Raw genomic sequence first — 12,309 nt, forward strand, 5'->3', positions numbered from 1 at the left:
AGCATAACCTAACAGAGCCCAACACAGTGCAGTACATCACAGCCCAGCATAGCACAACCCAGATCAGCCCCGCCCAGCCCCACCCAGAACAGCCCAGAACAACCGCATGAGCACATGAGCTGAATAGAGCAAGTATGTAGGGCGCCAGAGGAAGGAGGGAGAAGGATGGTTGTGAGATGTGAAGGAACTTTATGAACCACTAAGCGCCAGTCAGTTAGTCAGTGCTTCGTTGTTCTTGGTTTGTTTGTTTGTTTTTTTATAGTTTTTTTTTCTCGTTCCTCTCTCTCTCTCTCTCTCTCTCTCTCTCTCTCTCTCTCTCTCTCTCTCTCTCTCTCTCTCTCTCTCTCTCTCTCTCTCTCTCTCTCTCTCTCTCTCTCTCTCTCTCTCTCTCTCTCTCTCTCTCTCTCTCTCTCTCTCTCTCTCTCTCTCTCTCTATCTCTTATCTTTCCCTCCTCCTCCTTCTTTTTTCATGCAGCGTTCCTATGTTGTTCTTTTTGTTCTTGTTTTTCTTGATATTCTTGTTCTTATTCATGTCCTCCTCCTCCTCCTCCTCCTCCTCCTCTTCCTCCCAGTGGTCCTGTGTTCTACGGTAAGGAACCTCACCACCACAGGCTCTAAGATCAAGGAGATGAACGCTGATGCCACATGCAGCTATAACTCAGCCTCCCTCACCCTCTCTCACGGTTACCAGATTCATTACCATTACGCTGACCCCATAACCCCTGCACAGCCCTCCACAACCCCCACAAGACAATCACAGCATTCAATCTTCCCCTCCACTCGCTCGTTCACATACTCAGGCGCGGCGCAGCGGAGACCGTAAACGAAAACGTGGCAAAAAGTGACCGCGTTTGTCAGAAGGTCACTTGAACAGCCGTGGGAGTGGCGGGAGGGAGTGGCGGGTATGATAAGACACTGCAGCGCGATCGTGACCCCCTCGCCCGGAAAAAAAAAAAAAAAAAAAAAATGGAGAGGCAGTGACTAGCTCAAGCCAACCAATAGTATCTTGAAGTGATTTGTTGTAAATAGGCGTCCTGCTTCGGAGTTCTAGAACGTGAATGAGATAGTATTGGTTAGTATTCTAAGAGTGTGTGGTGCAAATTTTTTTTTTTTTTTTTTTTTTTTTTTAGTGCTAAGTGATGATTTGATGGGCAGGAGTGAAATGGAAGACAGTGATATGCCTAAATGTTTGCTTTTTTTTCTTCTTCTTCTTGAGTGATGACTTTTAAATTATGTTCTAAACTTGAAATACACTTGATTCATTTACCGTAATTATATTTAATACTGTACCATTATATTCTATTAATTCCTTCTTTTTTTTTTTCTTCTTTTCCTGAGTGTTAGCTTTTAAAATATTATTGTCAACTTGTACCATAATTGATTACCTTACTATACTGACCTTTCCTATTTTACTTTACTAACTCCTTCATTCTGTGGTGCCCCCACACCACAGTATATTCTTATGAGATGCGCAGATAGGGATGAAACGTATAAAAAAGATGATGAGTAGAAAGGAGATAAAAAGAAAGAAGAGTGAGGGAGAGCGAGATGAAGACAAAAGATGGTCGAGGCGTGATGAGTGTCTGTCCCCATATGTTTATTTTGAGAACTTACAGTTACTCCTCTTTCATAATTAGACTCCCTTACTTTCTCTTGGTCCCCTATGTTAAGTCACACATATTATACAGTTGAAGAGTTCATATTGCTTATATAGTAACCCGAATTCATCCAGCCTCTATAGTATGCTCTGAGTAATTTTTTTTTTAAATAACAGTTTCCATAGTTCGCCACTCGTCATAAGTAAAGCGAGGCGGGTTGGTGTGCATCACACCCCCGTCCCTCCCCTATACATTCTGCTCCCTTCTTTGTCATATGATTTCCTCTCTTTACCTTGTGGGAGGCACGCAAGGCCGGCTAGGAGCAAGCAAGCTGAGTGGACGTGATGATGTGAAAAGAGAGTACTGTCATGGAATAGGGCTATATTCATACAGGTTAGATGATGCTGGTTAGCTTGTTTTGTAAATGAGTTAGCAGCTGCCTTGCCCCTGTCGATTTAGGTAGGTAATACACCAGTCATAGGAATTTCACCGGGCATGTGGTGCCAGCACTATAGTGGTGACAACAAGTCTCCTCGTTCGTCCATGTATGTTGTCATATGTTTAGTCTATCGTTGTTTGTGCTGTAAATGTTACTGGAATCCAGAGTTGTGTTGAGAGCTTTAGACCCAGCGGATATAGAGTTTTTCTGCAGTACAGTAAAATCTACTACCTTCCTGGACCTTACTGTTTCTGGGTGGTAGTGGTCCATCTTTTAAGAGACTGTAAATGTTACTGGTTGGTAGCATGAGGTAATGTTCTGACTGTGGGAGGTTTTGTCTCAAGAGGGTGGTAGCTCACAGAACATTATAATCCTCATAGTTGTCTGTCCTTTCGTAGCTGCTTCACCCATTAGAACGTGGTCATATGATTCCTTCTCAGCAAAGGAAGCACGTTCAGTGTTTGTGGGTTTGTTTGTTGTTTCTTTCTCCATGTTTGGGTAAAGACCGAGTGGCGACCTCACTTATTTAATTCACCAAAGGAGACCAGAAGGACCATGCACAGGTTGAAGTGGGCCCTGCACTAGACTACTCAGGTGGTTGTCTAGGGAAGCTAGCTAAGTTAAAGGCAACTGTAAGAGGGACAGAGTGTAAAGATTGCTCCAAAGAAAAGAAAGTTGACATTGAGAGAGAAATCCTGGAACATTTAGCAGCAGAAGAATACCGTCATATTTCCTTTTTTTAAAGGGCTTCTCTCTCTCGAAAGATTTGCCGATGATGGGATTTTGCACTTCCAGTCTGGTGTTATTGGTTTGATCAAACAAACAACAAAGCTGACTCCTCAGAAGATACTGGTGAAGCTGAAGTACTACATAAAGGCGGCGGTTGAACATGCGACCCATGCATATATGGTGAGCTTTGTTCAATTCCAAGTAATCCACTTGATGATGGATTTTTGCAGTATGGTGAAGGGTGTGAAGTATAGGGGGCCTGGTGTGGCGGAATGTAGGTTTGATTCTGTGGTAAATCATGAGCTTGAAGTGAACAAGTCTTTTTCTTAAAAAGACATGTTGGATTTTTGCAGTATGGTGAAGGGTGTGATTTACCACAGAATCAAACCTACATTCCGCCACACCGGGCTCCCTATACTTCACACCCTTCACCATACTGCAAAAATCCATCATCAAATGAACTACTAAGAACTGAACAAAGCTCACCATATATGCATGGGTCACATGTTCAACCGCCACCTACATGAAGTACATCAGCTTCACCAGTATCTTCTGAGGTGTCAGAGTTTGGTTCCTCATGCGATGCAAATTTTGCATATACGTTCACCACTTTGACTTGAACTTCTTTGTACCTTATGAGTAACGTGACATTCCGTGACTGTGCCAAGTTGTTCATTACTTTCTTGAAATCGTTTGTACTATATATATTTTTTTTAAAGGAGACATTACTTATCTAATTGTCACTGTGTTGTGATTATAATGCAGTATAATTCCTAAATACCAAATAAAAATTATGTTAGATATGTCTCTGTCCATCCTCTTCCTGCAGCTGATGACGATCTATTCTCCATTCAACTACACTTCCCTTAACTACAACTCATAACCGTAAGTGGCTGCAATTTATTACTACTTTATTATGAGTCCTACACTTTTTTTTCCATAGAGAATTTAATTTATAATGATTGTTTCGGTCACATTTGATTATTTTGCCGAATGAGAATATAATGAAAGGAGCTAAAATGCTCAGACCGTATTATTTATTTTAACTGATGTGAGCTGTGTCTTTGAAATTACTACTACTGCTACTGCTACCACTATTACTACTATCTATAAGTTACCATGTTTTACTACTGCTCTGTTGTTCAACTTGCACCATAACATTTTCACTAACCTAAAGAACCCTAGTCTAAATGTCATGACGCAATAGAACATAAGAACGTAAGATAACAAGGGAAGCTACAAGAAGCCATCAGGCCAATACGTGGCAGTCCCTGTTTCAAAACATGCCTACCTACTTCCACCCGTCATCCATATATTTATATAATATTTTCAAGCTCCCTATTGACTAATATAAGAACATGAGAAAATGTATACTAAAAAGAATTTAACATTTTCTATCTTGAGTAACTTTGACTCATATCTTTGACTCAATATGTACTTGTAATACATAGTAAAAGTCCTTTTTTCCTTGTTGGTTTCCTGATTTACAGTACATGATTTGTGGCGAATTTCACAAGCATTTACAAACATTTTTATTTAGTGGCTTATAAAGATGTATTTCGTCATTTATTAGTAGTTGCAGTAAACAGTAATACCGGTGATGATAGTAGTAGTAGTGATAGTAGTAACAAAAGTAGTAGTAGTAGTAGTGCGTAGTAATAACACCAGAATTAGTACTTATATATTTGTTTCTCTTGTGAAATATAAGTCCTTTCAGACAGTTTCTCTGATAGTTGGTCTGTTTAAAATGTGGGTCAAATTCACAGCTGACTTCTCTGGTGTCTCCGTAAGCCTATTTAGGGGTTTACGATGCGAAGCACATTACATTATACTGTCCGGCTTGTGTTGTGCCTCGTAAAAACTTGCTTAGTGATGCGAGAAGAGCAGGGTCCACAAGCTGCCTTGAAGTGCTTATGTTACTTGAGAGAAATGAATATATAACTACTACTGTTGTTTTTACTATTACGTACAGTACTTTTTCTGTTGATATTGATACTACTGCTACTGCTATTGCTGCTACTACTGCTGCTGCTACTTCTGATGTTACTACTACTATTATCACCATCACCAATACCACTACACCACTACCACCACCACCATTTCTACTACTACTACTACTACTACTACTACTACTACTACTACTGCTGCTGCTGCTGCTGCTGCTGCTGCTGCTGCTGCTGATGATGATGATGATGATGATGATGATGATGATGTTGCTGCTGCTGCTGCAGCTGCTGCTGCCGCTGCTGCTGCTGCCGCCGCTGCTGCTGCTGCTGCTGCTGCTACTACCACTTTAAATACTATTACTACTACTTCTACTACTGCTACTACTACTACTACTACTGCTGTTGCTGCTGCTGCTGCCGCTGATGCTGCTGCTGCCGCTGCTGTTCCTGCTGCTACTACTACTACTATAACTACTACTACTACTACTACTACTACTACTACTACTGCTGCTACTACTACTACTACTGCTACTATTACAACCAAACCGCAAGTGGTTGATTAAAATACTTGAGTCCTTCAGTCCAATAGATTCTCTCTTTTCATTCTCGCTCGTCTGGCGTGTTCTTCCCGTTTTCTTCGCTTTAGTCATGGCTGGACACACTAAAGAAAATGGACGTGCTCCTCCCCCTCCTCCTCCTCCTCCTCCTCCTCCTCCTCCTCCTCCTGCATTTGTCCCTGTCTCTCTCTCTCTCTTTTCCCATCTATTATGTATGCAGGAGAGAGAGAGAGAGAGAGAGAGAGAGAGAGAGAGAGAGAGAGAACCGCTTCATTTGTGTAAGAGATAGTATTCAATATATATATCTAGCTGTTAAGTCTTCGTCTTCTTTTCCTCCTCTTTTTCTTATTCTTCTTCTTCCTTTTCTTCTTCTCTCCAGTTTTAGTACATTCGTTTTTTTTTTCTCTTTTGTCATGTTTTTATCGTTTTTTTTTTTTATCTAGTAGTATTTTAAATACATTTCCTTATTCTTTGTTAGTGTTTTACGATCACTTCCATTTTATTAAAGTTATACTTGCGTTTCTTTATCTTTAAAAGCGATCTAAGATTTTATCTTGTGTATATATATATATATATATATATATATATATATATATATATATATATATATATATATATATATATATATATATATATATATATATATATATATATATATATATATATACACATTATCATCATATTTTAGATAACGATAACCTATATTTGTTGTGCTTTTTTTTTTATCCCTAGTAATAAATCAATCCTCCCTCTCCTCCTCCTTCAAAGTTAGCAGGAATCGAAGAGGAGAAGGACTAAGAGGTGAAGAAAGATAAGGAAGAGGAGGACGAGGACGAGGAAGACGAGAAGGATTTCGAAGATGAAGATTAAGAAAAGAAGAATGACGAAAGAAGAGGAAGAAAAGAAGAAGAGTGAACAACATGAAGACGAAGACCAAGAAGAAGAAGAGAAGACGAACACCAAGAAGGAGACAAAGACGAAGAAAAGAAGAACACGAAGACGAACACAAAAAAAAAATAAATAGATAAATAAGAACAAGAAAAATCACTATCATCTTTAAAACAAAGTCAAAAGAAAAAATACATAAATACAAAAACTTCCGCCAGGTCTGGTCCTCTCCCTTCTCCCCGAGATTTGAGATTTGGCAGGCCTGTCATCTGCCCTCCCCTTGATGTCCTTTGCCACTTTTACCAGGTAGCTTCTTGCTGAGGTGTGACCGCGATGACTTTTTTTTTTTTTTTTTTATCTTTTTTTTATGTTTTTCTTGTTTCCTTGTTATATTTTGTCATCGTATTCCTTAATTAATTATTTCACAGGTATCCCCTTCTCTCTCTTTGTTTTTTTTTTTTTTAATGTAAGTTTTAATGTTTTCTTTTTTTTTTTTGTTTCTTGTGATTTTTCTTACTCAAATTCTAGTTTTCTCGTATCTTTTTACTCTTATTAATTCACTGTCATATTTCTTCTTTTTTTTTACGTTCTGTAATCGTCTTTCATAATTATAATTTTCTTACTTTTTTTATATTCTCGTTTTTTTTTTTTTTTTTGTCCTTTCTTGAACATGATGTCCTTTTACCTTTATTACTTTCCTGTTTTCGTGTTTTGCGTCCTTATTTCCTTTTTTCTTTCTTCTCTTGACCGTAATCACTTTTAGATTTTAGTATTTTTTTTTTTATTTTCCTCATTTTCTGTTTTTTGTTTGTTTGCTTGCTTGTTTCTCAGATATTTTTTTCCCGGTTTATTTACAGGTCTCCGTTATTTGTGAATTTTTATACCTGGTGTTATCTTGGTTACAACTGTGGTGTTAACGCAGATGTAATCTTGAAAGAAATGTTTGTCGGTGTGTTGTTGTGACAGATGTGCTGTTTCTTAAGGGAGGTGTGGTTTTGCAGCAGATGTGGTGTTGTGATAGGTGTGTTGTTGTGACAGATGTGGTGTTTCTTAAGCCAGGTGTGGTTTTGCAGCAGATGTGGTGTTGTGATAGGTGTGTTGTTGTGACAGATGTGGTGTTTCTTAAGCCAGGTGTGGTTTTGCAGCAGATGTGGTGTTGTGATAGGTGTGTTGTTGTGACAGATGTGGTGTTTCTTAAGCCAGGTGTGGTTTTGCAGCAGATGTGGTGTTGTGATAGGTGTGTTGTTGTGACAGATGTGTTGTTTCTTAAGCCAGGTGTGGTTTTGCAGCAGATGTGGTGTTGTGATAGGTGTGTTGTTGTGACAGATGTGGTGTTTCTTAAGCCAGGTGTGGTTTTGCAGCAGATGTGGTGTTGTGATAGGTGTGTTGTTGTGACAGATGTGTTGTTTCTTAAGGCAGGTGTGGTTTTGCAGCAGATGTGGTGTTGTGATAGGTGTGTTGTTGAGCAGGTGCTATGACGGATATAGCGAAGGTATGAGTTGGCTTTGACACAGAAAAGCGATGTGGGTGATGATAATGATAGATGACGATGGGAGAGAGAGAGAGAGAGAGAGAGAGAGAGAGAGAGAGAGAGAGAGAGAGAGAGAGAGAGAGAGAGAGAGAGAGAGAGAGAGACCACCACCACCACCACCACCACCAACAACAACAACAACAACAACAACAACACACAACACAATGAAACACAATGCACTTTTATATATTTTCTTTAATAATTGCTCTCAGTATAAAAAATAGCTCTATATAAAACATTCGTTACACAACAAGAAATTAGAAAAAACAAAACAAACTATATAATACTTTCAACAATACAAAAAAAGAAAACATTGTCTCTAAGTCTTGCTGCACTACACTAATACACAAGAATACAACAAAAACAACAATAAAACTACATTAACTCAACAATTAATCAACAGTACGTGTAGCAAAGGCTTTGTATAAAAAATATATATAAATCTCTATGTAATATAAAACTTTTCAACTTCTACGCAGAAAAATAACAAGAAAAAAGGAAAATAACAGAAAACACAAGAATCAAATCAGTGAAACAAGAAAAAAAAGGAGGAAAAATAAACAGAAGAGGAGAAAGCGAATTGATAACTCCTGAGGGATGACTGGGAGGGCGTGGCACCATAGGAGGGGAGGAGCACCACGTAAGGGAAAGAGGAGAAGGATGGGAGGAGGGGAAGAGGCGTAGGGAAGGAAAAAATACTGATCTAACAAACTTTAAATCCCATAGTCTGAGAAGGGAAGCGGTCGAGGGGAGGGGCTTTTGTTATGGGGTGGGCGTAAAGTGGCTGGGGAGGAGTCAAGGGATGTGGAGGATCTTTAGTTATGAGGGTAGAGTGCCTGGGAGGAGGAGTCGAGGGATGTGGGGGGGGATTTAGTTATGAAGGGGCAGTGGGGGGAGCTGGAGAGGAGAGGGACGGGGAGGTAGATAGGGATTCTAGTTGCGGGAGCGTAGACTGGCTTGGGAGGAGTGGTAAAAAGGCCGAGGAGGAGGAGAAGGAGAAGGTGGAAGAGGCTTCTAGTTATAAGAGGTTAGAGGGGCTGGGGTTTGTTATGGTGGTTTCAATCAGTGAATCAGTCATTTAGTCAGTCAGTCAGTTCCTTCCTTTCGCCTTTTGACCAGTTAACACACACGCACATGCAAACACATTCATAAACCCAAACACACAAACGTTCACACTAATCAAACAAAAAACACACTTAAACCTTCACTCAAACTCACATATTACACAGACAAGGTAAGCTACAGGTGAAGAGGAGGAGGAGGAGAACGTCATACATACACACATACATACACACAGATGAGACCCCCTACTAAAGACACCTGCATGTTACAGGTACAAGTCACCCTTCCCGGGATGGACGTTGTGATGCACGGGCTGGTAGGCCTGGGGTGTGGGGTATTGCGCCTCGCCCTCGTAGGTGATGGTGGGATGGTAGCCGTACTCATCCACGTAGTACTCCACCTTCATGAGGCGCGAGTCGGGCAACCTCGTGTAGTAGCTGTCGGAAGAAAGGGAGGGAAGGTGTGTTAGCGGCGTAGGAAGCCGAGGTAAAATGGGAGAGGATGTGGTAAGAAAGAGGATATAGGAATCAGACAATTGGATAATTGTTGATATGAGAGAGAGAGAGAGAGAGAGAGAGAGAGAGAGAGAGAGAGAGAGAGAGAGAGAGAGAGAGAGAGAGAGAGAGATGAAGGGAGAAAGAAAAGAGAGGAAAAATACAGGTGAAGGAAGGATGAGGTATTAGGTTCGGGAGATGGGAGCCTAAGATAAAGGTAGAGAAGAAAGGGAAAGGGTGTGGTAAGAATGAAGATACAGAAATAAAAGTTGCGTGGGATATGAGAGAGAGAGAGAGAGAGAGAGAGAGAGAGAGAGAGAGAGAGAGAGAGAGAGAGAGAGAGATGTGAGGGAAATGATGGCATAAGAATGAAGAAGAAATACAGTAAGGGTAATGAGGACGAGACGAATGGAAAGAGAGGAAAGAATATTGAAGAAAATAAAGGAGAGAATGAGAAGAAAGTGTCCCGAGAATAAGGGAGAGAAAGAAATTCATGATAAAATGGCTTGATATGATGACGTGAGAGAACAAGTGACGATGAAAAAGAAAATATAAGGTTGTGATGGTTGTGATTATGAGTAAATAGATGAGGGAGTTCAAGAGTAAATGAGCCAACCTACACGAGAATGAGTAATGGTAAGGTTACCAATACGTAAAAGAGAGAGTGAATAAAAGAAAATAAGAGGAAAATAATGAATATATGAGTATACAGGTGAGGACGTTAAAGAGTAAAGGAGTTAGTCTTCGTGAGAATGAGTAAGTGAGAGGTTAACAACAAAAGGTGATAATTATGCGCGATAAAGGTGTGGCAGGGCAGGTAAGTAAGGCAAGGTATTGTGGGAAGTATTGCACAAGGGCGAAAGTTCATGAATTTCAAATGCAGACATGATCACAAGAGTCTTATAATGGAGAGAGGGAGAGGGGGAGAGAGGAAAAAATTAAGAAGAAAATAAAGAAAAAGGTCACAAGTGGTTGAGTTGATAGAGGAAAATTATTATTCCTCTTCCACACACACACACACACACACACACACACACACACACACACACACACACACACACACACACACACACAGACGCATTGAACACACAGTATCTAAAATTATGTGTGTGTGTGTATATGTGTGTGTGTGTGTGTGTGTGTGTGTGTGTGTGTGTGTGTGTGTGTGTGTGTGTGTGTGTGTGTGTGTGTGTGTGTGTACTTATAACTTTCACGGCATTTTAGGCACAGTCATGAATTGGGAAAAAAGATAAAAGAAAACAGCATGACATAGAGCAAAGTAGGAACGAGTAGTGGAGAAATTATGCTAATGAAACCGCTGATGCATTTACGTGAGTAACAGTACAGGAGCAGAAGAGAAGGAAGAGGAGAAGAAAAGGAGGAAGAGGGGAAGAAGAGGAGGAAGAGAAGAAGAAGAATAGGAAAAGGAGAATGAGAATAAGGAGAGGATAAAAAAGAAAAGAAGAAAGGGAAAAAGAAAGAAGGAAAAGGAAGAAGATGAGGAGGAGGAAGAGGAGGAATAAAAGGAAAAGGAGGAGGAGGAGAAGAAGGAGGAGGAATAATAATAATAATAAGAAGATGATGAAGACGAAGAAGAAGAAGAAGAAGAAGAAGAAGAAGGATGTGTCAAGGAAGGAGATAATAAATGAAAAGCGAGCATTCTTGTTTTGGGGAGAGAGAGAGAGAGAGAGAGAGAGGGGAAAGACTAAAATCGAAAGGAAACGCAAAAACGCCAGCCGCCGCCGGTCAGCACGCAGAGAAAGCGATCAGCTGCCGGCCAGTCCAGTTATGTTTCCTTTTATCTCACTCAAAGGTCGATGCATGAAACTTTCACTCTGCCGAGATGTTAGCGGAAACACTACTACTACTACTACTACTACTACTACTACTACTACTACTACTACTACCACCACTACTACTGCTATTACTACTGCTACTGCTGTTGCTGTTGCTGGTGATGCTGCTGTTGCTATTACTACTACCATTGTTACTACTACTCTGCCTCCTCTTCCTCCTTCTCCTCCTTCTCCTCTTCCTCCTCCTCCTCCTCCTTCTCCTCCTCCTCCTCCTCCTCCTCCTCCTCCTCCTCCTCCTCCTCCTCCTCCTCCTCTTCCTCCTCCTCCTCTTCCTGCTCCTCCTCCTCCTCCTCCTACTACTACTACTACTACTACTACTACTACTATTAGTCTTCTGTCCCTTGTCTACCTCCTCCCTTAACTCCCCTCTGAGAAGCACGTGACTAAAATAGAACAGTTGTAATAATATTTCTCGTAAACACACAGGTGTTTGTATATCTCCTTACAGGTAAAGGTAATTGACGTCTTTACCTGTTCGCTTCCTTGCCTGTATTATCTACATGGCTTTTTATTTTTATTGCTTTGCTGGTATTTTAGATTTATGATTATCTAACGGGTGCATTTTTGCTATTGATTTTTTTTTCGCGGATTTTGTTAATTCTCTCTCTCTCTCTCTCTCTCTCTCTCTCTCTCTCTCTCTCTCTCTCTCTCTCTCTCTCTCTCTCTCTCTCTCTCTCTCTCTCTCTCTCTCTCTCTCTCTCTCTCTCTCTCTCTCTCTCTCTCTCTCTCTCTCTCTCTCTCTCTCTCTCTCTCTCTCTCTCTCTCTCTCTCTCTCTTCACTTTGTTTGTTCTCTTTCTCCCAGCTTTCTTTTTCTTTTTTTTTCTTTCTTTTTTATGTTTTTTTTTTTTTTTTCAATCTGTTTTTTTGGTAAGGAGGTAAGAGAGGACGTTGCTCCCTTTCACTTGTCCTACCTGTGCTCGTGTTCTGATCTTGCTGAATGTGATTGCGGATTGTGAGGCAATGACTTACTGACTGGTGACTAATATTTTGATTGGTTGACTGACTGACTGAACTTCTTAATCCTTTCCTGACTAATTGACTGGTGATGAACTGGTTTTCTTTGTCTTTTTTTTTCTGAACATGAGTGATTAATTGACTGACTGACTTAATCTTTTTATCAGTTGACTGACTGAAGTGACGAATGACTGTCATTGCGCCTTTTGTTTCCTGCCGTGACTGATTGACTGATTAGGTGGCTGTATGAGTGA

General features: G+C 40.4%; 1 protein-coding gene across 1 annotated transcript in view; it reads right to left on the reverse strand.

Annotated features, from left to right (window-relative positions):
* Nucleotides 1–7,868: 7,868 nt before the first annotated feature.
* The window catches only part of LOC135102208 (uncharacterized), a 7,096-nt gene continuing 2,655 nt past the window's right edge, over nt 7,869–12,309 (reverse strand). The window contains exon 3 of the mRNA XM_064007038.1: nt 7,869–9,187. Within this exon, the coding sequence (XP_063863108.1) occupies nt 9,016–9,187 (172 nt within the window). The 3' untranslated portion in view covers nt 7,869–9,015. The remainder of the gene's footprint in view (nt 9,188–12,309) is intronic.

This window comes from Scylla paramamosain, chromosome 7 (assembly GCF_035594125.1).
Source record: "Scylla paramamosain isolate STU-SP2022 chromosome 7, ASM3559412v1, whole genome shotgun sequence".
Taxonomy (NCBI): Eukaryota; Metazoa; Arthropoda; class Malacostraca; order Decapoda; family Portunidae; genus Scylla; species Scylla paramamosain.